This window comes from Megalops cyprinoides, chromosome 1, assembly GCF_013368585.1.
Source record: "Megalops cyprinoides isolate fMegCyp1 chromosome 1, fMegCyp1.pri, whole genome shotgun sequence".
NCBI lineage: Eukaryota > Metazoa > Chordata > Actinopteri > Elopiformes > Megalopidae > Megalops > Megalops cyprinoides.
In genome coordinates this window covers 14,215,538-14,243,437 of record NC_050583.1, presented here as the reverse complement: position 1 = coordinate 14,243,437, position 27,900 = coordinate 14,215,538, and the positions used below count along the sequence as shown (strand labels likewise).

At 42.7% G+C, this 27,900-nt stretch overlaps 2 protein-coding genes across 2 annotated transcripts; one reads left to right on the top strand and one right to left on the bottom strand.

Moving 5' to 3' along the window:
* Positions 1 to 2,555: 2,555 nt before the first annotated feature.
* cdc42ep1a (CDC42 effector protein (Rho GTPase binding) 1a) lies at positions 2,556 to 13,091 on the top strand. The gene is made up of 3 exons (XM_036548923.1): positions 2,556 to 2,702; positions 6,199 to 9,110; positions 10,866 to 13,091. The coding sequence occupies exons 2-3, from the start codon at positions 8,660 to 8,662 to the stop codon at positions 11,501 to 11,503; spliced, it is 1,089 nt and encodes a 362-aa protein (XP_036404816.1). The 5' UTR covers positions 2,556 to 2,702; positions 6,199 to 8,659; the 3' UTR covers positions 11,504 to 13,091.
* A 730-nt stretch (positions 13,092 to 13,821) lies between these two features.
* sh3bp1 (SH3-domain binding protein 1) lies at positions 13,822 to 26,197 on the bottom strand. Its single transcript, XM_036523233.1, has 18 exons — positions 26,128 to 26,197; positions 23,966 to 24,008; positions 23,291 to 23,395; positions 22,555 to 22,631; positions 22,332 to 22,443; positions 21,411 to 21,487; positions 20,599 to 20,668; positions 20,144 to 20,212; positions 19,944 to 20,034; positions 19,699 to 19,835; positions 19,491 to 19,602; positions 18,593 to 18,674; positions 18,411 to 18,491; positions 16,268 to 16,381; positions 15,577 to 15,674; positions 15,316 to 15,445; positions 14,337 to 14,575; positions 13,822 to 14,078 (listed from the first exon to the last, which is right to left on the bottom strand). The coding sequence occupies exons 1-18, from the start codon at positions 26,172 to 26,174 to the stop codon at positions 13,831 to 13,833; spliced, it is 1,932 nt and encodes a 643-aa protein (XP_036379126.1). The 5' UTR covers positions 26,175 to 26,197; the 3' UTR covers positions 13,822 to 13,830.
* Positions 26,198 to 27,900: the final 1,703 nt, after the last annotated feature.

Sequence of the window (27,900 nt, the reverse complement as noted above, 5' to 3'; positions counted from 1 at the left end):
ATGGCAACTTAGATCTCAACTGATTTTCACAGAGTTAAATATCCTCAAGGGAAGATTGGTTTCAGAACATTAAGCATGCTAAAATGTTTGTATGATAAGCACAGAACTATATTGGAAAAGTACTGTTGTGTTCCTAAACTGCACTCTGCAAAAGACCCAGGCATTCAATGCAGTTCTTGGAGGTCCATGTGCCGGTGGTTTCACTTACGCATATTTTGGGAAAGGCCTGGCAGACGCTAAACCAAAAAAAAAAAAAAAGAATAAGAAGAAAAAAAGAATGAAATTACCCAAATTTCTGCACTGAAGGAGAAAAAAGATTTGACTGTTCACAGGGAATCAGTAATCAGCCTCTCAGTGGACACATCAATTTCCCATGAAAGAGGAATGTGCACAACCTTAAACAACTGAGGGGAAAAAACGTGGGAGAGGCAAGGGGTACGGCAGGAGGAGGGAGGAGGTTACACTGGACTGTGGGGAGACGTGTAGGGGAATGTATAGGGGGAATGGGGAGGGAAACACAGCAGGTAAAGGGAGGTCAGTCAGGACAGAGGTCAGGTGACAAGGAAGGAAGGGAAGAGGACTGGACAAGAGTCTTAAAACCGACTACAGTAGCAACAGCAGGATTTCAGTCAGTTTTTCTGCTTTTGAAGAAGAAGAAGGAGAGAGAGACAGAGAAAGGGGGAGAGAAGGAGAGAGAGAGAGAGAGAGAAGAAAACTGAAAACTAGCCTCTCTTTGGGGACTCATTTCTGAACAACATCCAAAAGCAAATGCTTCTTGACCAAATAGCTGGCGTGTTTTGGCTGGGGTTTGTTTACCTTGGGACGGAACCGAGGGGGCAACTGCACCGAGGAGAGAGAAAGCGTGTGAGAAAAGAGGGGAGAGAAGAAAGAACAAGAGACCGAGAGATATGGGGGAGACATGGAGAGGAGTGATAAAGACAGACAGTCAGAGGGTAATGAAAGGAATACAGAAAGAAGGATTCTCAGAAACGCTACGGGTCTGATCTCATTACTCCAGAGGTTTTGTGCAGCAGTCTAAGAGTCTGACCCCTGTGTTTAAGTATCCATGCCTTTCCAAGTCCTCTCCCTCTTCAACCCTCTCTTTCTCTCTTGTCGTGTGCAGAACAGCGCCCCCATCTGCAAAGTTTTACTTTAATTAATCAGACCACACCCACAGCCAGTGATTCTATACTAACATAAATCTTTTTTTTTTTTAAACTTTGAAAATAAAGAGCATTTTCCAAAAGTCTGCACTGCAAATAAGACTGTGGGTGCTACGAAATGATCACTGGTCCTGTTGATGAGTTTCTGGCTTGGCTAGCTTGAAACACTGGTCAGCATTTTTAAAATATTAGCAAAACCCTAACCACTCTGGAATGATAGCTATTCACTGACACTAATGTTACTGTGTTAAGGATTTCTCAGAATTTCAATGCGCATATCCCTGTGTTGTGTGCATCTCCTAAAAAATCAACCACTACCAGGGATATTTATTTCATTAAATTTTGGCTCCTAAGACCTATTCCTTTGCAACTATCCCTAGTTTATAGTTATCCATAGCACCCAGCAAATTGATAACAGTGTTCAATAGTATGGAGAGCACAGGAGCAAATAGAGAGGGGTGCAACCGCAATCCACAGAGGTGCATAAAAGGTCATAAATACTATGTAGACATTGTGATATAAGGTGACAACTGGGGGTGCACTGATGCCAGCCTGACCTAAGCACCCCCATAGCGCCGGGCCTGGTACGTGGGACCACTGTGAATGAACAGACATTTAAGTCTGTTCCAACAGTAGACATGTGGCAGTCGTAGCTGTCTTTACAAATAGATGCATTCTAAAGATTCTAAAGCAAATACATGCGCACAGTCTAAGATCGTATTTCAGTCACAAACATCTGGATCAGACTCATATTATATAAAGAATCTGCCTGTCGGTTATTTTCTCGCGTTCGCTCCAGAATAGCAATCATACATTCAAAGGTTAATACGGTCGGTTAAATGGATAACTAATTTCATCACAAGTGCGTACACAGCAGTCACAGGACCGTTTTGGAGTTTGGAGAGGGAATCTAGACTTCTGCAGAAATGATGAGAGTATATATTTTCTAGCACACCGAAGGGCTAATTATTATATATTTATTTTTTAGTTCTATGAAACTAATTTAAAAGCATTTATCTCCATTTACCACGAAAATATACAATAACTGTAGTCTACTGTATTTAACTCGATAGAGAATATTTCCGACACCTAAAGCATGCTAAACACCGAAGCAAAACCTATTCGAAACTCTGTTGGGAGGTAAAAACCCATTTGTAACGGCCAGTACTTAAAAGGCAAGACAAAGCACACTGACAAGATGTAATGGACTGAGTTTATGCAATTCTACAATTTCGAAGCGATGTCCCCTCCCCTGTATTTTCTCAATTGGATAAAAGCTTCGTTTACCTTCCCTGATTTGATAACTTCGTTGCTGGTCTGTTGCCACAGCCCGCCCCGTTCCTCATCTCCTTCCCGCACGATCCCTGTGCAATTCCAATGCAGTAGCGGGCTGCAACCATATGATGGGATGAGTGGGAATAACCTGGGAGAAAAATGTTTGAACGTAAACTGTAACGTTTAGATTTGAAGCTTTCGGAGGAACATATTTCTGGATGAAACACTTTCCATTTCCTCTTTTTACTTCCTTCTGACCTAAAAGTAAGTTTGATTTTAACTGAAGTTAATGTCCATATGGTGAAACTATAGTAGTGATGCACTTTGTTCAGCAAGGCATAATATATTACTGTTGTTATTATAATAATTATCATCATTGTTGATTAAATCAGTTGACATCTTAACCTTAACACTCACTGTAAAGTGAGAGTTTAATGCACGCGTAACAGCGTTAGTGTCACACTTTTTATGATCCTAACCAATTGAGCACTGTATGGAAGATGGTTCGAGTTACTGGTACATGTAAGTCTGCATGGTCCGAGCAAGCAAATTTTGTATTTACAATTTGTTGAAATGTTTTAATACAGATTTGTATTCCATAATAGAGATTTTCTTAACAGACTACCCCAAAAAAAATGAAAATTACAATGGAACACGATCATAAAAGTGATTGGAAGCTATGAGCCTTTTTACATTGAATGTTAACTTAAAAGGTAAATCAATCGCGTTGCTACTTATCTCGTCCAAGATTTAGCTCTGATAAGTATCGACAGAGTACGTCGCTCATTTTAACTCATTCTGTTGGACTGTTTGTAAACTGATCCAGTTTTGGTTTAACTACTTTATGAACATACTCATTAATCACATGTTGTTTCATACTGGCAGTTCCTCGCTGTACAATCCGTGCATAGCTTGTGTAAATAATTTGTGTAGCATGAGGACAGTATCTTAACAGCTCTGCTATGGTTAAGCGAGGACGTTTACCTATAAAACTCTTTTAGGGAGACTTATCTACAGCGTGCGCGTCGTCCCATCGAACGTGCGGCGGCATGTCCGGAAATAAGTCTAAAGTCTATCCTCACGTCATTCATACAGAAACATTTTGCTATTATACGTCAGTGTTCAGGATATCACAGCCCAATGAACGTATCCATCATTCATCATATATTTATATTTGGGGAAAAATAGGTTTAAACAAATAATGGCTGATCAAGTTTGATTAATCGATTTATCGGCACAGGTCTTACCGCACGAACACTGAGTGTACAGGTAGCGGTAAAAAGAGGTCATGGGCTCAAATACTTCACTTTCTGTAGGTCTGTTCTGTAAGCGGAACATATTTCAAATCAACCAATAATTGCAACGCTCTTGCAGTGTAGAGGGAATACGATGGGAAAATGAGGACAGCGATGGAGGAGAAAAGAGAGAATGAGATGGATATTGACAGATTACAAGGTGTGTTTGGATCAGAGTTGAGATGTTTCCCTTGAAAGAAAATATGCTTTCCCCCAGCTGTCTCAGTGCACTGAATTGAGGCAGCTGGAGGAAAGTTTAAAAATGAGGCCTTATCTCGTATTTTTGTACGTCTGTTTAATTTACTTTCGGAGAGGGAGACTTGAAAGAATAGTGTGAAGGAAGGATGCAGAATTTAGGAAAAGGAAGAGAAAAACACTGTAACAAAGCTAATACACTTAAGAAGAGAAGATTTACAGAAGCCACACGAAGTTTGAGGGAGGGAGACATACCATGCTTGGAAACTGAGTAACACAGTATCAGAGGAGAAGCGCTGTGCCAGCAGCATTGGCATGTGACTGGGCAGTACTTCAAATGTATTCATTTTCTAAAGAGACATGCTCATCCAGAGTGACCTGCATATCTTACATTTTAAATACATATACTTTTAAATATATTTTTACTGAAACAGTTCAGATAACAACAGCAGCATCCTCCTGGTAACAATCCAATTCTCCTATACTAATGTAGTAAAATACTAATAAAACACCAATGCAAGTATAATAGTGTATTATTATGTATCATGTATTATAATATTAGCATATGGTGTTCTAAAATAAAAATGACAGTACATCCAACAGGGCCAGAAACGAACCTAGCACAACAGAACTGAATCCTCTGTTATAATATTTGCTCCTGTTGGTGCCAGCTGTTCATTGAAACCTTTAAACCCACAGGCTGGTTTGCTGTCAGGGTCTCAGGGGGGAGGGAATGAAATGAAATGTGGTTTTAATCAGAGACGCGGGCTCTTTATTTGATGTCAGTAATCAAGAGAGAGTCCGGCTGTTTTTCTTTCTGAATTCTGTTCACACACTGTTCCCATTAGGCACCGGGAGCTTTGCGGTTGCTTGGGTTTAAGTGTAATCTGCCTCACAGCCATTCATTCCAACCAGCTTTCCTTTCCAGTAATATTTATCTAGTTTATGGACCTCTGCAGGTATATTCATGAACAGTATGTGGAGCATACTGGGGTTGGGGGAAGTGGGCATGCAGCGGTTGGCCTGTTTGATTCCAAGATGGCTCGTTGCACCCATAAGAATGGTCCTTTACTATAAGAATTGGCTTCATAAGTGTATGTGTAAATTTCATCTTTTTGAGTCTTTCATGATAAGGGTATTTGCCAATCAAAATAATGTGATAATAATAATAATAAGAAGAAGAAGAATATATTTCTGGTTCTACAGTTATAGATCCATGTTAATGAGTGAAAGCTTGATCAGTGTGTACCATTGTAGGTAACAATGATGGGTGATGAGTGAGCATAGAGGAGGTTGGTTTTCACATCAGGGTTTGTCATGGAGGTCGTTAGAGAATGTTTCACAATAAAGGAAGGGAAAAGGCACAAAACATTTTCACAGTTAGATATTAATTGTGAATAATTAAAAAAGATACCAGGCAGTGAAATTAACAGGAATACAGAACTCATTTATAAAGAGTAACAGGAGGCAAAAGAGAGAGAAAACTTGTCATACTCTCACACTGAGTGTCTCAAGAGTAAGTCAGCTGATGGTGAAGTTCAAGTATGGACTTCACACATGAAATCAGATGAACTTTATTGAGACCTTTGAAAACCCTGAGAAATGTTGAACATTTTTGTCCAAAAATGTCCTGAGCTAGCAAACAAGATCTTACTTTCAGATTATGGCAAACGTTGAAACAGCTTAAGTGTTTGAAAAGACATTTAATATAAAATGCTAATTTATTCTCACATAAGTGGAACCAAATTTGAGTTTTCCATAAGTAGGTGTAGACACTGAAAGCCCTGAAATCCTTTCGGTTTATTGGAAGTAATTTTCCGTAAAACAGAGAGTGAATCAATCCCTTTAAGTAAGCACATTCTCATAAAATCATGCTGCTCTCTAATCTGGACATCATCTAGTGATTATGAAATGCAGTTGGAATGCTTTTACCCCCTGAAGAAAGTCAAAGTGATTCAGCTCTGCAGCCACACTAGGCATGTGATTCATTCTTCAATTTGTGGTTTATCCTTAACTCTGAGTAAATGTTTTCCATTGCTTTCACAACATTTTCTCATGAATTTAACTAATATCTCAAATATGAGTAATTTAAACAAACATAAGGACAAACTGAAAAAAATGGATTAAATCGCCCCCCTCCCCATCTTGTAGTTTTTTGGGGGTTTATTTTTCCTTGCATGTCTAATACATACCTATTGCATCGCCAGACACTGCTGCTATTGTGCATCTCATGACTTCTCTCCATTCCTCTTTTTCCCTCCCCTGCTCAGAGGCCACGGCACGCTCTCAATGAAGTCGCAGGAGATGTTCAAGCCTGGATAGCAGGGGGCTAAGTGGATTGCAGAAGAAGGAGGGAAGGAGAGAGGAGAGAAAGGAGGGGAAGACATTAGCGATTAGGGCCTAATCCAGCTCATGACAATCTGAGTTCCCTTTTTTTTCTTCAAGAGGCAGACCAAGAGTAGTGCGGATTATTGTGTTTAATTTATAACCTTTTTAAAGCGTTACAATTTTTATCAGGCTCATTTTTGCTTTTTTTTTTAATTCTTGGAGGGGTGGTCACTGGAGTTGTTAAACCCCAAAAACGGAGGATCAAGAGGAAAAGTCAAGGAGTGACCAGGAACAACAAGGAAGAGCAGACACCAGGACGCCGCGTTCTGCAGCGGCTTGTGTGGATAACCTCTGCTGTGTTTCATTTCCCTGGGAGACCGGACTATAAAGTCTGCGCTGACTGCTTTTGAGGAACACATCGTTCCTCAGAGACAATCAGCCTTACTGGGTGCACGCATTTGTCTTCCAACTGCTGGAGGATTACTGGAGGAAGACAGAGTGCATCAGTGTCCTGTGATACACACAGAAACTGGTTTGGGGGAATCCTCAATTTTTCTTTTTCTAACTTTTTGGCAAGGTGTGACAGTGCACAGAGTAGGTTCCTATTGCTGATATTCTCACTCTTTAAGTGAAAATCAAACCCAGAGAAAATCACCAACATCAGCACACCCCAACAGCAGTAACCAGAATCTGCATGCTTGTTGAGACCATAGTTTGCTGCATGCAAGGTTAGGAAGTCTGCCTATAGCAAGTTGCTGGTGTGTTTGTATTTAAAAGGGGGTTGGAAGTGAATGGTATGGGAATGAACAGAGATCAAGGGCCACTGAAAAAGTGGGTTTTCACTCACCAAATCCAGTTCGTTGCTTAACAACTTAACAAACATTTGCGGCAGACTTTCCATAGCTGGGAGTTTATAAAAGGAGCAGGTCCTTGTAAATATATGCCACTTGCTAAAAGGTTTTTGTGAGACATCCATTACTCTGCCAGGTTAGAGTAACAAATTTTCCGTATATTTCTCCGAGCCGCAAGTTGTCAACTTACAGAATATATTCTTTGACAAAGTGTGCAAAGAGATTGCCTTATCTTAATATTTTAAGTATCCTGTGAACCTTTGGCTAAAAATAAAGCAATGTTTAATCTGGTGGAACATACTTTGAATGTTTGTAAACAAGGGTTTGGCCTGCTGGCTAAGGCATGCCCACACTGGTAAATGGGGGACACTGCTTTTAAAGGCAGGACAAAAAGGCATTGCAAATGTTGCATCTTTCATCTGGCAGTAAGCGTGTTGGAACACAATGCCGGATAAGGGAATGACAGAGATAGTCTGAAACTGGCTTTTTAGTTTTGCCAAAAAAAAAACCCAGACCAAGCATGTAGATAATACTGTGAGTGTTGGGACAGCAAGTTTTTTTTTTGTGTAAATAAAGAGGTTTTTAGAGAGGTGAACTTCGGCACTGGAACTTTGCCTTTGAAAAAGTGACTAAGTTATGAGTCTGTACTAAGATAGATTTAGGTATAGAAGCAGTATACATGTTGGGCTTTAGCTGAAATTTCATAGTGAGCCAGTCATTAGTCAGGGGATTGTATAAAAGTTACTTTTGTGCGCTCATCTATGTGTGTAAACAAAGTACCAGTGCAGAAGGATAATACACGGATGCCATTCATATTTTACAAAATGAGAATTTTATTCTCATTTTAAGACTCAATACACAAAATGAAGGATATTTTTTTTTTCTTTTCTAAATAAGGAATAAATGGTTTCAGTCTATGACCACAGGGGCATCTACAGCTGGAAAACAATTTATTTCTGAACTGACATTTTATGAACTAAAACCCGAGACAACTGCGGTGCCCAGAGTCTGTGACCGCATACACTGGTTTGCAGGACCTGGGATATGTAATTTATACTCTCTTTTATCATCAGTGAAATGTGCCAGCTATGCAGCAGTCAGATGGGCCCGCAACAGCGTTTGAGCTAAAAAGAGGACTCCAATAAACTGCACTCTGACATAGTTCTTCGTCCACCGCACTGCAGAGATTCTGAGGCCATTCAAAATGTACCTCAACTGACTCCTCAGTTCTGTTCTGCTGGAGGAAAACATTCAGATTTTGAGCACTTTGTCTGTTAACGTACCATTTCACTGCGACAGAAAACAAAACTAGGAAAAATGAATGTCTGTGTGAGGATGGTATAAAGTTGAGCCTATACAAGAAGAAGCCGAATCCATATCTAAATCACACAGAGGAGCGTATGCAATAATTTACTTTTTTCGAGGAGTGTGAACAACTCGCGTATCCTAAAAGTACATGGCATAGAGTGTTTTTTGATCAGTGATAAAGGACTTTATATTCTTTTTTTTTTTGGTTTTTGGTACCCGCTCTTTCACCTGCTGAGCTGCAGCCATGAGTCTTGGGAAGTTGCCGGGGCTGAAAGGCCTGGTGTCGACCTCTCACAGAAAGCGGCGCTTCAAGAGAGACCTCACCGCGGACATGATCAGCCCGCCTCTGGGGGACTTCCGGCACACCATGCACGTGGGCCGCGGGGGGGACGTGTTCGGCGATACCTCTTTCCTCAGCAACCATGGCGGGACCGGGAACGGGGTGGGGGACCCCGATTCGCCCTCCGGCAAGGCCACGGGGTTCTTCTCTCGCACCCTGCGCCATGTTCGCAGGGGTCCCATCCAGCTCAGGGACGGCTCCCAGGACCTCTCCCCACCGCCTCCGCCCGTCTCCCCCATCATCAAGAATGCCATCTCGCTGCCACGCCTCGATGGGGACGCTCCCAACGGCAGCCTGCAGAGGGTGCTCTTTCCCGCCTCCCCCAGCAGCCCAGAGGACTCCACTTACTCCTACGGTGAGACTCCAAAGGACCATAGATGTCTTAAGATGATTGCCAAGCCTGCATTTCTATAACTCTCAAACTGAGATCATACTAATTTCTCTGCTACCTGCACTGAACATCACTGTCGCAATTATCATTACATAACAATATGTCATTTAGCAGACACTCTTGTCCAGAGTGACTTCCATAGGTTGCCATTTTTACATCCTATCCATTTATATAGCTGGATATATACTGAGGCAATTCTGGGTTAAGCACCTTGCCCTAGGTTACATCGGCAGTCCCCCAGCAGGGAATCAATCCAGCAACCTGTTGGTTTCAAACCTTACTCATTGCCACTATGCTACACTGCTGCCCACATGATGTACAATAATCCTCCTACTGCTACAGTTACTAAAAACATCCAGCTGCTGTATGCCACCATGTGACAAAGCTGCTAGGCTGCTTCTCACGGAAGAGGTTTTCTTAAAAATCACAGTAACAGAGATAAAACAAAAATATGCATTTTGATACAGTATCGATAAATCTGAAGGCTTCGAACAGGCAAAAGTAGAAGGGATACAAATGCATCAAAACAAGGACTACATTTATGTAAAACAGGACATTTAAAACTTTCCAAACAAACCTCCTATTCTGTCCTTGCTCTCTCCCTCCTCTCAATTCTCCTTTCAGTTACGTAATCTGGTACTCTTAATTTGGTGGTGTGGCTCGTCAATTAAGAATTTAACTAATTGCCCAATGCCTGAAGAGATTCACATGCTCATGCACAGAAATCGTCAGAGGTGAAGGTGATGGAAAAAAGCTTGGTTGTTATTTTGGCAGACTAGTTTATGTGAGGCAAGAACAGTCAATAACACTGTAAGTACATACTGCCAGCAGTTCAGCTCATGACAGAAGAATAGAATTGATTTCAGTTAGAATATGGAACTAAACTGTATGAAATGTGCAAAAATATCTTCTTCACCTTCAGGTAAGCATGTGTGTGTGTGTAAACGTGTATGTGTGATTGTGTGTGTCTGTGTGTGTTTGGGAGTCTTTGTGTGTGTGTGGGACCTGTGGGACAGCTGGAATTCCCCCTCAGCCCCTAGAATATTACCCAACACGAAAGGAATTTACCAGCATTTGGAGAGGGAGGCACAAGCACAACTGTACTGAGAAAATCTGCCGGGCCAGGGGCACATATATGCATTTAGCCCTCACCTTTCTATGTCTTTTTCTCTGTTTCCTCACACTCTCTTTCCTCACACCTCTCTGTAGCTCCATGCGCTTCACTTAGCTCTCCTCTCATAGCCCGTCTTACATTCCTGTCTATCCTCTCTCCCTTCAACCAAACATGCCCCATATGCATTCAAGATTCAGATTCAGATCCTGTGAAAACGCCTGGAGATCCAGTGAAGTCATTATGGCACAGTGGAATGCATGTAGGCAGGACTGTGTACACCAGATGGTTTATACTGCCACCTGTTGGCACCTAAACCAAACTTCATGGCAAACGGTGTTTCTTCAAGTAGCGGACTCCCTCCTTGTGAAGTCGATGTGATTGTCATTATGCTATAAAAAATCTGAAGTTATTTTCTAAACAATATGGTGTTTTAGCGATAAAGCATAGTGTTCCCTTTCCTTACATCTCAAGTACCATTAAAGGCTTGAGCTGGTTTGGTATTCATATCAAGCAGGGTGAACATGAGTGGCAAATTCAGTGATTGGCATCCCTTTCATTAGTTCAGCTGGCAGGTGTAAGCATCTCTGACCTCTCTGTATTTGCAGGTGTAGAGTCCGGCTTCGCCACCCTGCCCCGCCTCTCCCGTGTGGACCGGCAGCCGCAGGACGGGTCCGAAACCCGCAACCCCGAGTTCCGCCGCAGCTCGGTTCCGGACACCAGCGTCCTCTCGCTGCCGCACTCCGACTCCATATCCTCCTTCACCGTGGACCTGGGGCCGTCCCTGATGAGCGAGGTGTTCGGTGTGATTGACAGCCCCAGGGGCAGCCTTGAAGCCAATCACGGCTGGGAGGAGGAGGGGCCCAGTTCCAGCCAAAACCACGTGGTCTGTTCAGCAGCTACCTCACTTGGAGGCTCTCCGCTGAGGGAGGATTTGAACGTGGAAGGATTTGGGTTGTGTGCTCGGGAGTGGGAGGAGGAAGGGAGGGAACCCCCCAAAAAGGCAATTCCAGATGTGGTGTCAGGGTCACCCACGAGAGTAGAGCCTGGTATGGAGCCTGTGAGGTTCCAAATGGCTGCTGACGTGCTGTCACGTCACTACGGGGGAGGTGGACTCCTAAAAGGGAAACAGCAGACTGAGGGATGGGAAGAACGAGTACTCGGTCCAGATATAGACTCTGTCAACCGTGCCAAGAGGAGGCTGCCTTGTTCCTACAATGAGGAGGAGGACGAAATCAAAGTGTAAAAGCATACAAACAAGCATTAAAAGACTTTTACAGCACCTCAGTTGAATCCTACAGTTGAATGCTACATAATTACACTTTGTGTAAATGACAATGGCAATGTAACATAATGTGTACCTTTTGTGTGGGTGTACGTGTGTGTGTGTGTGTGTGTGTGTGTGTGTATGTTCGACTCTATGGAAACACTCATTGGTGTCCAGAGGCCCTGGATAGTCTTCAAACCATGCAGGATTTATTGTTTGGTTCAAAATGGGAAATATATATTATTGTTTGGTCTCTGTGATATGAAAACTCATGAGCTCATTACAACTCCGGAAGGAGAACAGTGACAGCATGACAACATGGCCACTAGGCCTGGGATGGGAATGCAACACTGGCCGTGATCTAATAGCTGAACATACCAGAGTTTTTGTTTCCTCAAGATTAACAAATAAACCACACAATCAGGAAATAACTTTGGAAAGCATTGTCCTATCCCCTCATTATCTGTAGAATGCAAATTTATTTTTGCAATACTGGAGAGGAGAGAGGAGGATGAACTGCACCAAAAGGAAACAATCTATTTTTTTTTTTTTATTTTGGAGCGTGTCAGATGATGCCGATTGGTCCGTGGAAGGTAATGGAAACCGACAGCACAGACGTCTAAATGGAGGAACAATATACGCTATTTTTTGACGCATGTTAATACCATATGTGAAACAAGAGAAAGAATGCTATTTTTAGCATTGAACACATATTCTTACATCCTCAACATCAACATGCAAACAGAAAAGCACACAGTTTCTCTGCAGTGCCACCCAATACTCACAGAGCTTGCATAAAACAGCATTAAAAGGAAACTGCCTGTCAAAATGGAGAAGGTCTTCCTGAAGGTGCATATCAGTGGATTCATGGCTGGTGATAATGCAAGTGTTACCAGGACAACTGCTCTCGTAAAAAGGGAAAATGCTGAAGACTGTTTTAACCTCTAATTAGCGCTAAGATGACCTTTGTAATGTTGTGCTTATGGTCTGTGGGGTTACCGATCACGTCGAATGTGGAAATGAAACGGGATTTTCTTTGTACATATTTGTCTGTGTTATCGTACGCCTAAGGATGTTTTGTATGGTAAGGATGTTTTAGAGAGTATTATGCATGTTCTTGTTATCGTACACATTTACCCTCATGGTGTGTATGGGGTTAAAGCTGAAAGTTAGAGGTGCTCTCAATTGCAGTGAGTGAAGTCACTTTTCCTCTGTTTCTCAGTAAAACACTACAATCCTATTTGCTATTCTGACCCTGGGTTCAAGTATCCTCTAAAAAAGGTCATTATGTTTGTTATTATGTGTGTACGTGTATGTATTATTATTTTTAAATAACGAAACCAAAGCTTCAGCAAAAAGCTGGGGGTAATCTTCTGGTAATTCAGTTAATCTGCACTTTCATAATAAGAGCTATGCTTTGAGCAGTCAAAGGCAAGGAGATCATTTTTTGTGTCATGATGATGGAATGATTTGTTTTCCATTTCATATGATGTAATATATACATAGTATTCTGCATATGTATATAGACCATGCAAATGTATGTGGTGCACTTAAAATAACAACAATTACACGCTTAATGAGTATAATAAAAGATTGTTTTTAATAAGCATTATTATGTTGTATTTACATGTAGAATGTTGACACCCAACAAGACCAAGCCCTCATCATATGACACAAACTGGCTCATATAGCCTTTTAACCTTGACAAAACAACAATAACAACATTCATTGATAATAACAACATTCACAAAGATTGAGAGTCTGCTTCAGAGGGCTTCTGTCCTGCAGGTTTCAATTCAGACTTTGCCACAAGATTATTATGGCAGAGTGTTGTGGGAGGCACAGTCTCTAAATCAGGGGTGTCAAACAAAATCTGTTTACAGAATGTGGGGTTTGGCTCCAATCATTGCTCTTTATTACTTTAATGGTCCAATAATTATTCAATTTCATTTCTGTTTTTTTCAAATGTTGCTACAGTAAAATGTGGGATATGCATGGGTGTAAATGAATGCAGCTAATTAGCTAATCAGACCAATTAAGTCAGGAATACTAGAATGTACAAGAAGGAGTTTACACACTGGCCCTCCCAGCTCTTAGTTTGATGCCCTTGTGCTTAGTGTTACTGGGTCCAGCTGGGTGAGTGCCATGTTCAATAAACACCCTCTGAACCCCAATTCACTTTTATCATGGGATGTTAATACCTCCTGTGACTATGTGGAAGCATCAAAAAGGGCCAGCACTAGTTACTAAAACACTAAAAAATGTGCGTGTGCCGATTGTGAGAAGAAACTCTTGGGTACTCAAATTTATTGACCAGTTGAAGGAAGCTGCTTATTTGTAAGGTTAGGGGGTGGGGGAGGTGGCATTTGGGGGGCCCTGATGGGAACCTTTTTACCCCTGGCTCTGTTGTCCAGGGAATCCAAGGACCAGTTGGAACTAGGGGCTGCTGGCTGGGATAAAGGACCAGTCGAGACTTCGGGATGAGAGAGGGTGAGGTTCACCTGCCTGTTGTCCCAGGTGAGATACGGTCTTTGCTGCAGGGAGCGTCTCTCCTCTGTGAAGTAGAGACAAAATAATAAAACTGAGGAAAAGCTGAATGCATACTAGAGAGAAAAACAATACATGAGCTCTGGTTAGGATGCAAATATATTGGATATTTGGAATGCAATGCTGCCTTTATGTAAAATTCAGCTATCTACTGATACCATGAAGGGCTGACAGACATACACTGACAGACAGGGGTACATACAGGTAGACACTACAGGTTCTTGTCCCCCTCTAAGACAGCAAACCCTTTAAGCACAGGTGTTACCTTTATGGGGCTCAGAGTTCTTCATGGAAGAGATGGGAGGTTGGAATGGAGTGGACTCTGCTGGGCTGGGCTCCTGGGTTTGGATCAGAATGGCAGCTGAACTCTGGGTCTGGCTCTGGTCTCGGATAGATTGCTGGTCGGTGCTGTCTGATGGCGGATTCTCCCCTATACTCGTTAGACAGCTTACAGAGCTTGATTTGGCCATGGGTGGCCCAGAACCTTCCTGATCCACTGGGAAGCTGAACAGAGGGAGGGGGGAAATTGGATAAGAGAGTATATATCACAACAAAATATCTTGTTACTCATATTATATAGCACCAGTCAAAAGTTTGGATTAAGATATCGGGAAACATGCATTCAAAGAGATTTTGATATAAAGACATGCTTAAATGCCTGAAATTTGCTTCTTAGACAAATATAAGCAGTGAAGTTGATGTCTATGTATGAATGTCTTTCAAAAAAAAAAAATTTTATGTTTTTTGGCTACTTTGAAGAATCTAAAATATGAGATTGTTTTGATTTGTTTAACACTTTTTTGGTTACCGCATAATTCCATTTGTGTTATTTTGTAATTTTGATGTCTTTACTATTATTCTAAAATATGGAAAATAGTAAAAATAAAGAAAAACCCTTCTATGAGTAGGTGTGTCCAAACAGTTGACTCGTACTGTATATACAATATAAAAGATAGCATTAAAACATTTATTACTGCAAACAGTCATTGATCAGATTTATTCAGTTTGCATATATCTTATGGTTTCAAACATGTAGTCGCATATTCCTTACACTGTAGCTGATATTGCTAAGATTTGTCATGCTATGAATGTTCTTGCATAAATATCAAAACAGTTACTGTATAAACTTATAAAAAAAAGGTTATCACGCTAAAATAAAATTAAGATTCGCAGTGAATGTCACTACTCCCACAAGACGTACTACTGGAATATCCCATACCAGCACCAGGGGTGTGGTACTGTACCTGTGGCTGAGTGTGAGAGAAGAGGAGAGGCTGAGGTGAGGGGTGTCCTCTGTCCAAAAGGAAAAGCCTTGGCAGACTGAAGTGATAAAATCTGGGCTGTCTGGGCGTTCATGGCGCTGGAAATCCACTTCTGAAAACAAAAGGGAGGAAAAACGCGTTTTAATTACGTCCTATGGAAGAAATTCACCCCGCAGCGCAGGGAGGGATGCACAAATACAGACACGGAGACGCAACAACACACAAACAGACGCATGTCAGTACCCTCGGGGAACAGGATGCTGGCAAACCGTATGAGCGGTTCAATCACCGCGACCACCTGGACAGAGGAGGCCGACGCCATGTCCAGCACGGAGATGTCCCTGACAGAGAGAGAGGAGGGAGCGAGTGAAGCGCAGTCTCACGCAGGCAGTGTGGGCTCTCTCTCGCTACCGGGTTCAAGATTAAGATGCTTTATTGGCATGGAACAGAACAAACATAGCATAGATATTTGCCAGAATACATTATCTGCATTAACATACAGTCAATTAAAAGAGCATATAGTATGTCTTTGATCAGACTCTGTATGTTTATTATTGTCATTTTTGTTTGTCCGATAATTGAATAGATAGAATAACATGCAACAAATAGGGGGCTGAGGGGGAGGGGCAGGATGTCTGTTTGGGGGGGAGGAGATCTTGAGGGATCACATTGGTCAGCAAATTAAAAAAAGACAACATACAGTAATGGAATAAAATGCACAATGTATAGTCATGAAATTATCAAAAACAAAAAAAAAAACTAGCCAAAAAACCATAAATGGATTTCAAGTGATACAATATGGAGGAATACAGAATATGTGTAATGGTATTGGTAATGCTTTCGTATTGCGCAGCAGTGGTTATTGTCCGTCTCTACCTCTGTTTCTCTCTCTCTCTCTCGCTCTGCTGGTCGGTCACTGTGTCTCAGTACTCACCCCTCAGTACGTGGCCACAGCAGGTTGGGCCCCAGCACAATGGCAATGTTACTGGGGCTCATCCTGTTCACTTCCTGCTGCTCCGAGAGACGAGCCAGGAACTGCACCAGGTATCTGACATAGAGAGACTCACCCAGTCACCGTCACATTCAGCAGGGACCGCACATTACATTACATTATCGTTATTTAGCAGACAGAGTGACTTACATAGGCTACAATTTTTACGCGTTATCCATTTTTATAGCTGGATATTTACTGAGGCAAATCGGGGTTAAGTACCTTGCCCAAGGATACAGCAGCAGTGCCCCAGCAAGGAGTCAAACCAGCAACCTTTTGGTTATTATCCCTGCTCCTTGCATTATGCTACACTGCCGCCCACATCCCACATCATGTTGTAGCTGGGTAAGGAAGAGTTGGGGTGTGGTGGAAACGCAGCCATCTCCAGGCCACTGGAACCCACTTATGTACCTGGAGAAGAACATGGCTACCGCCTGTTGCTAATTCACTACCAATTATATCAGTGTAAGAGGCTGCGTGTGGGGGAAGAAAGGAGAAGGGACAGCTTTGCTGAGGACTGCTGTTAGGAAGACACCTGCGATGCTGAGAGCCAAGCATTTGAAGAACCTAGATTAAGGCTTGCTTCCCTGGAGCTGAGAATTTTTAACTACCTTCTTAAAGGGATAGTGATTTAATTTTGTTGGGTTCTTACACAGGCATTTTGGACTTTCCCCCAAATAATTTTCATTGTGAGCTCTATTCACTTTTTTTCTCACTAAATTGTGGGGCTGTCTCTCGGGTAACACTATTCCACATAACACACCCATCCCCACTCCAGGTTGTGTTATTGGCTACTTATTTCAAAAATTATTAAAATATTAAAATCAAGTATATTTGATTTAACCTAAATCTATTGAAAGCTCCATAGGGAGGTGGGAGCCGTTTTTTTGTTGTTAGGTAATTCGATTACGTAGTTGTGTTTTTCTGTTTGTTATTTTGAAAACCCCAAAAAACACATCCAGCTTTAACACAGGTAGTGCATTAGACTATGTGCTTTTCTTCCTCTGGCTCTTCTGTCTCTGGCTTGTTGTCCCTTTCTAGTTGGTTACATTGATCTCCAACAAGGGAGATCAACTTTGCCCCTTTTAACTATGAAAAGGGTCAAGATGGATGGTTAAAAAATTTTCAAATTTGCAACTGCCATGGTAGTGTGAACTGGATAAAATTGCTTTCTATTGCAAAAATATGGATGTAATGTGTAACCAAGCAACTTCCATATGATATAAATGTTGAAATTTTGATAAATGAAGAAGTGTGGCCCTTTAGTCATAGTTACAGCACTTGCTACACCATGGCTAGGAGCCCACAGTGGCGGAACAAGTTGGCTTCATTGCAAAAGCGATGCGAGTGGGCACATCAGCTCATTTCATTACATTGTTATCATTTAGCAGACGCTCTTATCTTGAGCCATTGACATAGGTTACAGTTTTATCCATCTATACAGCTGTATATTTACTGAGGCAGTTGTGGGATAAGTACTTTGCCAAATGGTACAACATCAGTGCCCCAATGAGGAATCCAACCAGCAACCTTACAGTTATGAGCCCTGTTCTCTCCCACTGCACCACATGCTGACTGTCCTCAGGCACCCTGCAACTCCTTAGGCACCTGCAGTTTGCTCAGGTGGCAACTGCAGAGTGCTGGAGGGCTTGTAGTGTGGAGAAACAGTCACAGTTGGTGCGTGAGTGTAACAGAGGATTGCTTGCACTACATCCCAGCATTCACAACTGTCATAGTGCAATGACTGTCACAGTGAGACAAGCCTAGCTTGTGATTCCAAAAGAGGTGGGAAAAAAGCAAAAAAAAAGTGAGATTTTCATGACGTGTTGTATGATGCTAAAGCTTGCTTTGGAATTGCAATTTGCCTGAAAAGGGCCTTAATTTGTTTATTTTTTGCCAAATTAGTTAGCGTCCTGCTGGTTGAGCTTCTGCTTTCTTCATGGCCATATTTTCAGTTCCAGTGCATGAACACTTCACAAAAAAAACTGGTATGATTAAACAGTTCCGTAATGTATCATCAGTGTGTTTTGAATGTATGTCACTATTTTCCGTGGGAGAATGAGGAAAGACGGACGGGTGTTTTTACCTCAGGTTGTTGTAGTTCTCCGGGGGCAGTTTGCTTAGCACCCCTTTCAGCTGTTCCAGTCTGTCTGACAGCTCCTTCTGTCTGGGGAGAGAAACAGAGACGTGTGTGATTGCAAACAGCGAGACCCCCAGGAGAGGTGTGGACAGCTGAGCTCTCAGTAGGTCTCCCCTTCAGGAACTTACCCTGCAGCTTTGAACCACTCGTGGTAGAGGTCGAAGGTCATGAGGGGTTCAGGCAGCTCTCTGAGGTAGCACTTCAGAGCCCCTGTCACAGCGGGTGGTAGAGAGAGTTTAACACGTCCACTGCGTGACTGTTGTAACTAGAGAGAGACCCTCACACAACGGAAGCTTCAGACTGAGTTAAAAGGGCAGATAATGCCAAAGACAACGTGGATTGCATAATTAACACACCATTAGTTAAAACAACAGAGGTTACAGGCTTTCTAGCTTGATAAAGTTGTCTAGGGAGGCTCCTGAATGGCTCAGTCAGCATGGTGTGCAGCTTAAGCTCTATAGCCTGGGCTTCAAACCAACTGTGCCATCTACAGACCGGGATACTTAGTCGGCTTTGTGCCACCCGAGGTAGCTAGCAGGCTACTCCCAGACATCTGTGCAGTAGTGGCTACCCTACAATGAGCACCCACCTCACTTCAGTATACTGTCTAAATTGTAGTGCCACTGGCTGTGTGTGTGAGTGTATCTGAGGATCACATTCATCTAGGCACAAGTTTAGAGGTTTTGATGACTGAGATGAATGTAATTTATACTTGCTGTTTCCAAACCTCTCTGAGATTTTAAGGTATTAAATAAAGAAGTCAAAAGGCACATGTAGAATGCACCCTGCATAAGGGAATCTTATTGCGTTATTACAGTCGTGACTATCTAACTCTAATACTCCCCTAAACAAGCACAGTCTGTGTCATCTACAAATTCTTTTTGGACAAGGAAAGAGGAAAAAAAATCCCTTTTTGGATTTCAGTCTTCCCTCCATTCTCAGTGTCTCACCCTCCTTGTTGTACCTGTCATGTCTTCCCTAATGTTGCATTTTGCCCTTGAACCCCTTCCCCCTCCCCTGTCTCACCAGCCACTGTGTGGGGGTCAGAGATGAACTCGCTGTGGTCGACGTTCCCACAGTCCAGGCTGTTCTTCAGTTTCTTCACCACCGAGGCTGCACCCGCCAGCCTGAACAAACCCTGCCAGAGAGATAGGGTGAGCTGTGACCGTTGTTTTTCACATCTCGTGGTATCTCTTGGCATCGTCTGTCGCATGGTAAGCGGCCCTGGCCCTACCTCTTCCTTCATGCCCTTGTCTAGCAGCATCTGCACACACTCCTGGATGGGGGCAGCGATCTCTCTGCCACTGTCCAACAGGTGGGAGAGGAGAGGCGTGCCATACACCTTCGCTGAGGAACTGCTTAGCGTGGGCTCTGCAGAAATAACACACACACACACACACATAGACATTGTTTATGCACTTCTCTATAGCACACACACCAAACTGTACACACACACACCTTCCCATTTCCCATATGCACCTTCTTGGTTGTTGGTCTCTTTCAGCTCTGCAATGCTCCTCTCCAGAAACCCCAGGGATGTCTTGTGATGTTCTGTCTGTATCTCTAACAGCTAAAGAAAGACTCCAGCTTTACCTATCAGATCTAAGCACACATTCAACAGCATTATGCAGAAGAGGAGGCACAAGGCACAAGAGGGCACACTCAGAGGGCACACTCACGTGAATGAAGTAGCTGGCGTAGACATCTTCTTTAGAAGCAAAATGATAGAGATCTGCAGAGTACTCGTCCTGCGCACAACAAATGTAAACTGTTTATGAACATGTACACACACATGCACGTACTAACACTAGAGGAAGTTGCATCAACAGCTGTTAAGCTCTGATACCCTCTACAAAAGCAGTAACAATTTTTAGCCACTTCTCTTATGACTTACCATTCATGTTCATAAGGTTTAACATGGCTCCACTGTTGCTCAGGGCCTGAACAATGTTACTCACTGTACCATTTCAGATGCTACTGTATGTTATTGCCACTGCTACTCTGTCTGATTCAACTAATGACGATCAACAGCCCTTGCAACTACCATGATGACTTTGGCCAGTTCCTCTCCCACTGCTGTTGAGAGTAGCAGTGTTGTAGAGTGACAGTTAAAGTGATGTCAGCGTCATGTGACCTTAAAGTTCTCCAGTCTCCTCCAGGCTTCCTCCACCTCCCCACTCTGTGCGTCCTGCTTACCCTGGGCCCTGAGGGACAAGGAGCATTCTCTGTGACCCACTGCTAATAAAGTAGCTTAATATGTGTTCAAATGCAGACTAAGAATATGCTCTGCATTTGAACACATCTTACAGTCTTTGTATTACTTGCTGTTTATTTTAAGTTGTTTTAGTGTCGCAATGTGTTTTGGATACTGTGATCTAGTGAGTAATGTACGGCAGTATACTTGGCTTCCTTGTCTAGTCAAGTTGCGCAAGTTAGCTTGTGTTAGGGCTTGAATAGTGTTATGTTCACACTCACTGGTTTGGGAGTGTTGTTAGCCTGGTCTGGCTCTGTTGCTCATTTAACTTGAATGGATACACTTCTGTTATTTTGTCCTGGAAGTCACTCTGGATAAGAGCGTCTGCTAAATGAATGTACTGTAATGTAATGTAACAACATACAGATATTTTAAATATCTGTTCGAGCAATAGCTGCATGTGCATTAGCCACTGTGTGTTTAGTTTGATTGGTGTGAGCATCTGTGGAAGAATTATAACACGTCTTTTTCATATCCACCTCTTTCTAACTCATGGCCACACCACAGTTTTTGAACCACTGCCATATCAGTCATCATCTGGACGAAATGATGAAGTGAAATGTCAGAGGGGACGCTGTCGGATTCGGGAGGAAGGACAGACAACGATACAGACAGAGATACAGATAAAGACAGTGAAAGTGAGTGATAGAAAAGGTTCAGACACAGACAGGCTAAAAGGGAGACACACATACCGACTTCGTGCGGTTTGCCACTCCGCTGTGAGTTTTGCAAACTGTTTCTTGTTCTTCAGAATCTCTGGCAGTTCCTCCTGTGATGAAACTCCACGTAAGCAGTGATGCCATGGTCGCCATGGTCATAATTTTACACATAAGAATGAAACAGTTAGCTGTAAATGGCCATGTAGCCACTTTTCCCATCCCTATCCGTACAAATAAGCTAAAATGCGGGCAACTTTTTCTCCCATAAAATCCCTATCAATTTCCCATCAAGTTCCTGCATGGGCAATGTGTGATCCAAAATGATGATGTGGAGAAGGTACACACTCTGTCAGTGCTCCCGCCCCCTAGCTATTGTGTTTTGTTTTTCCCTGTCCATGTGCTTTTGTTTTCCTTGTGTTCTAGCCCTGCCCCACTCTCCGCCCTGTCTCCGCCCACCCGATCATCCCCTCCTGCCTGCTTACACACCTGCTTCCCATCTCCTCATCAGCCCAGCCCTATATCTACCCTGCTTGTCTCTGTCTTGTTGCCAGTTCGTTGCAGTGTGCCTTTACCTGTCTCGTTCCCGCCGTGTTTTCTGCCTGATCGCTATTCCCCGAATCGACCCTGCCTGCTCTTTGACCTTGCTCCTGCCTGCTGTCCTGCCTGATCTTGCTGACTACCTGGTTTGACCCTGCCTGTCCCCGGCTTTGATTCCTGTCTGTGTTTGGACTGCCTTCCTGGTATTTTGACCCTGCCTGTTTTGGACTGCCTGCGTGTTCTGCGATTTCGTTAATAAACGCCTGGACTCTGGAGTTCTTGTGGTCCGCGCCTGAGTCCTTGCCTGTGCCTTGTCACACTCAGACTCGGGAGAATTTGTATGAATGCTCCGCGATGCAGCATTGATCGACCTGTAGTAAAACGGCTTAGTTTTTGTTTACCTGTCTTCTCTCTCACCTCACTGAGTTTATTGAGAGGTTCCAAAACTTCCTTCTCCACCTTAACCTCAAAATCCGCAAGTGTCTTTGCCAGGAAACTCTCCATGTAGCAGGTCATCTCCAGAACCTTCCTAGGAAAAAGAAGATGAACAGACAGAAATTGGCAAAGAGGTCAGGGATTTGGAGGTGGAGGACTGTGAAGGTATTGCTGCCACTGTGGCATGCATGAATTTACTTCTCACCTGATAGGAGACGCTCCATCCAAATCCATAAGACTTTCAGCCATACTGACAGACAGCAACATCAAAGGGAGTTTTTTCTACAGGGAAGGATTGAGACAAAGAATGATCAGGAGACAGACTTGCAGGAGACAACAGTGCATTTAAGCTCTAGCCCGCAGGGGACGGACAGAGACTGACAGGCTGAGAGAGAGCGGAAGACAGAAACAGTCATACAGATGGAAAGAGAGATGAATAGACAGAACAAGTATACAGACACACTGTCCTACAGATATCCCACTTGTTGTTCAGCCATAATTATCACTATCATCATTTCCAGCTCTTATGACTTTGTTAGATGAATCAGGCGGTTAATAAAGGGAAGTGAAACTAGGATTCCTCATCAGGTACAGACAAGGCATGCATTAAATGTAGCCTACATGAGTGTATGAGTTAAACTGACAGTGAGTCTCACCAACAGACAGGTCAGAACACAGGGACGGTGAAGTGAGAAAGAGCTGCTGCTGCACCCTTAGGTAATGTATTTAACCCACAATTGCCTCAATAAATATTCAGCTGTATAAATGGATAACATGTAAAAAAAAAAAAATGTAACCTATGTAAGTAGCTCTGCTAAATGACAAAGTAATGTGATGCAATTACAACGCAGTGAAACAGTTACTTGCACAGTGATGGCGCAGTGAAACGGCTGTGTACATAATTCCTGTGCAGTGAGTCAGACAGGTTTGTGTCCAGTTACCGTGCGCTTCTCTGCTTCCAGGCCCTGCTGACTCTGCAGGCAGCCTGCCAGCCTCTTGTGGATAATTTGGGCAGCTCTCCTGGCAGGCTCCACCCTCTGCTCCACCTACAGCCAATGGGATTTCAGAGATTTCTACTGAGATGAGTCTAACACATAGAAGCTGAGTTTGATTTCTAATATTGGTAGAAGGATACATACAGTATGTACTAGGAATGCTGGGCATGGTATTTTGATTCTAAACCAAAATCAGAATTTAGAGGAAAGTGGAAAAATGAAAAGTACTCAAAAAGTTAAAAAAAATATTAAAAAACAGAAAGAAAAAGCAACCTCTAAATTTCAAGCAGTGGATATTTATTACCTTCAAACCTGACATAAAAAAAACCCTGAACATACAGAATATGGTGACTTGGCACTCAGGTATATGATCATACTTTCTGTCTTCAGTCTTTTTGATGCTCCTCTCTTTTTAGATGCACACTGAAGCACACATGTACTAAATACAGAAAATACATACCTTTTGTTTTTCAGTAGCTGATGTTTGACCGACATAAGTACATTCAACAGTGCATATCAATTATAAACCGCACATTTGTTCAGAGAATCAAGACGGCAGTATTTGTCATCGCAGCCAAACAACCAAGGCCACCCAACGACAATTTCAGATTAATCACTCACCAACACCAGATCATCAGAGAGAAGGTCAGTAGCATCTTGTGACCTTGAGGTAACAAACAAAATATTTAACGTTAATTGTTTTACATCACTGAAGCACATGAGCCTCAGGTTTCCGGTCAGTTGTGGCCTAACTCGTTGAGGTCAATACCATCCATACTGACACCTATTTTGACTTGTTCTGCATGTATTTCGTAGGGCACAGAGCATTAATACCCTGAATTCATCTGAACAGCAATCAAAACATAATTCAAAAGGACCCAAATTAATCTCCCACGTTACTTAGCGTAATTTACTTACTATGTTGTACACTGTAGCTGATCTTTTTACTACAAAAAAAAATACATGGCATCTAGAAGAAAATGACCATGAAAACTCAACCACCATAATAACGCAGGAAATGTAACACGTGGTGTCAGACACTTCTGGTATTTATTCTTCTTTGTTCATTCGTCCGTGGCAGGTGAATGAGGTCAGCATCATGAAGAGATTAGGTTTCAGTTTTAGGCCGGGAGCTGGTGAAAATTTGAAGGTTACGTTACACAAATTCCCTCTGTTCCCTGCTCCCACATACACTGTTGTCCTGTCTGCATATGCCAACCTATATTTTATAAGCATGTAACACTGAACCATGGAGTCTCCCACTACCCAGTAAGTAAGGGTACTGCACCTTCTGTGTGTGTTAACGTAAAATGTAGGTCGAGTCCTCAATAGGCCACTTTTTAAGTCGAGTCAAATGCATGTGATGGGATCACCTTACAGGCAGCTCATTTTCAGTTCTCTTCTGTGGTTTTGAGTTGGGGTGGTTATTAATAACTGCTAGCGTCCGACCTGTCCACACAGCTTGTCTTTGTTGCACATGGTCGTGGTGCTCTGTGACTGGCTGCAGCACTCACAGCAATCAACAGCACCAGATTTTATCTTACACCACGCACAGAGTGACCCTCACTGATACCATACTTCATAGCGTTTCCATCTTCTGCCTGGTTCTATGGCTCTGGATGATGTGGTGCAGGTTGGAGGAGGTCCAGGATACAAGGAGGGCAATCATTGAAGTGTCAGATGGAAGCAGCGTCACGTTGTTATGTTCGCACACACATCTATCGCCAATAACCACTTTACCCTCTGGGGAGGGGTAGGTGGCTTTGAGCAGGACCCAACAGGCACATGGTATAGGGACAGACCATGCTTTGAATGGGACACCAATTCATCACAGAGTACGCGGACGCACAGTGCACAATTTATAGATGCCATTCAGCCTAGAATTCAAGCTGCAGGGAGAGTGTGGGGTTAATGCAGAAAAGAACTACATGGACACATTGTGGGGGAAGGAGGGGGGGGGGGACCACAAACTCCACACACCTGCAGCAGTGGGGTGAAAGCTCTTCCTGCACACACAGTGATTCTCTATCCAGTTTCATGAAGAGAGAACACACATTCCTTCACATCTGTAACCTTACTGTCATACAGGAGCTTTGCTCCTCTGAATCAGAGCGACTGCTTCGCCTGAATTGTTTCTTCAGCACTTCTCTCCTTTCATGATGATCATTCTGTGACAATCACCCCAAAAGAAAAAATATAATTCTCCACTTTAGGACTCTGACGGATCTTTGTCTCACTATGTGACCTGGTTAAAGCTTGATTAAAGGTGGTACAGCATCCATATTGCTCCTGTGGTCCACTGGAACACCACATATCTGGTGTTGATACAAACTTAACTGATCACTTATCTGAGCCCTGCAGGGTTTTTGGAATGTTGTCCATGTTTTAATAGTTCATGTAAACTTATAGCTCACGGGTCGGCAGTGTAGCATAGTGGTAAGGAGCAGCGCTTGTAACCAAAATGTTGCTGGTTTGAGTCCCCGCCACACTGTTGCTGTACCCTTGGGAAAGGTACCTAACCCAGAATTGCCTCAGTAAATATCCAGCTATATAAATGGACAACAGGTAAATACTGTAACCTATGGAAGCTGCTCTGTATAAGAGTGTCTGCTAAATGCCAGTAATATAATGTAAACTTCCTGCTTTGTAGAGAAAGGGAAGACACAATTTAAGAAAACAGATTACTCGGATTCCCTGTTGAACTCCTCGCTCTCCATGAATGTACATTTGCATGTTAATATTATAAAAAAACATAAACATAAAAGGTACATTAGAGTACTTACTTTCCCACACTTCCGAATTGTTTCAGAAGACCAAATTGCTTCAGCATGGTTCTGTCAAAATGTTCAGACAACCCCAGTCTTCCTGTCTTTACTTTAAGTCTGTTGAGGTATGTCCAATGTGGAAGATGCTTCATTGGATACTACGTATGACATTACCTTTTCATCTTATATTTGTCTCAAAAGCCCCTGAATAGCCTGTGAGTCAGCAGCAGCTTTCAGGTCTTAATTCGGAAGTGAGCGCCGAACTGTCACATACAAACACACAAACACGCACACGCCTCTTGAGGTCTGAGATAGAGGAAGTCGCTTTTATGCAGCGGAGGAAAGAAAGGTGGTGAACTTGTTGAATTGCTAAATGTCCTTGACGAATGTCACTCACATGTGAACAACCCCCCTCCACCTTGCCTGTTGAATAAATGAGACACAGGAATATATTATATATATATATATATCTGTGGTATTTCTCATTGTTCTTACCATGATAATGAGGTCCCCAGAGTCATAAACTCTTTGTCTAAATTTATAAAACAGGGTCATTAGGTTAATTTTTCTTTCAGAGGGTGTAAAACCTTAGCAATAGTCACACAGACCACAGAAGAGGCAGCCAACGTCCAGCAAGGCCTGAACTGCCATGTTCGGCCATTCAGTGTGAGTTGGTTATGAAACTAATTCTGTAAGCTGTGGAGAAAATGTACTTCTGTCTAGATACTACTACTATTACTAACAATAATACATTTGATTTATGAAGCATTTTCCATACTTAGCTAAAATGTAACAAAACAGGGTTTCCTGTATCTCCGCAAATTCTTCCAAACACACACCAACCATAAAGAAACCTTCAATCAGCTACTCCACCCAAATGACATTTTAGCAAGGTTATGTATTTAGGGAAGTTTTAAGTGTGAAATTACATCATTTGAATGTTAAAGGAAAGAGAGACTAGTTACAGTAAAGGAAGCTGTATGCTTTCAATGGACCATTTCTTCACTCTCTGTATATACGTCTGGCAAAACAAGAAAAAATACTCACTACCTAAGAGCTTTCATACCATCATTCACCTGGGACAGCCACTAACAATATCTATATTTTTAACATTATACTCACACTAGAAATGCATAAATCCAGATTTTAGGTCTAGAGGTTAATCCATGAGGACTGGCAAGTTCATCCCTACAGGGTAGAAATCTAGAAGCTATGCCACATAAAGTCGTGGTGACAGTGGGGACAATGACATTGACTATAATGTAGCGTGGCTTTGTTTTTTCCACTCGGCAAAAATTGCCTGCTGGTTTGGAGGCTGTGCCAGGGTACAGAAATACGTTTTCCTCCGAGAACTTACCCAGAAAAATAAGAAAAAAAAGTGAGTCATGTTTCAAAATAATACTGGGCTGTGCCTCTATACCTGCCCACAAAACACACACCAACCCACGCAGTGCTAAACTAGACTGATCCTGCAGCTGGAGACACATGCTGTAAGTCATTGAGCTGACAGCTCTATAGCACTCAGCTTTCACTCCAGCACCCAGCAGCCAGTGGATTTGGTCAGGTCACCGTGAAAGTCGGTTTGGTATTTAGACTGCTTGTAGTGGAAGGTACTGGTGGATTAATATGGGTGGACTGTGTCTGGCTGTAATGAAAGGTGTCGGTGGTCTGAATTCAGCTGTAGTGAAATCTATTAGCGGACTGAGGTTGGCCATATTCTGAGGTGCTGGTGGATTGAGTCTGGTAATAGTGAAAGGTGCAGGTGAACCGAACCTATTTGCAGTGACATCT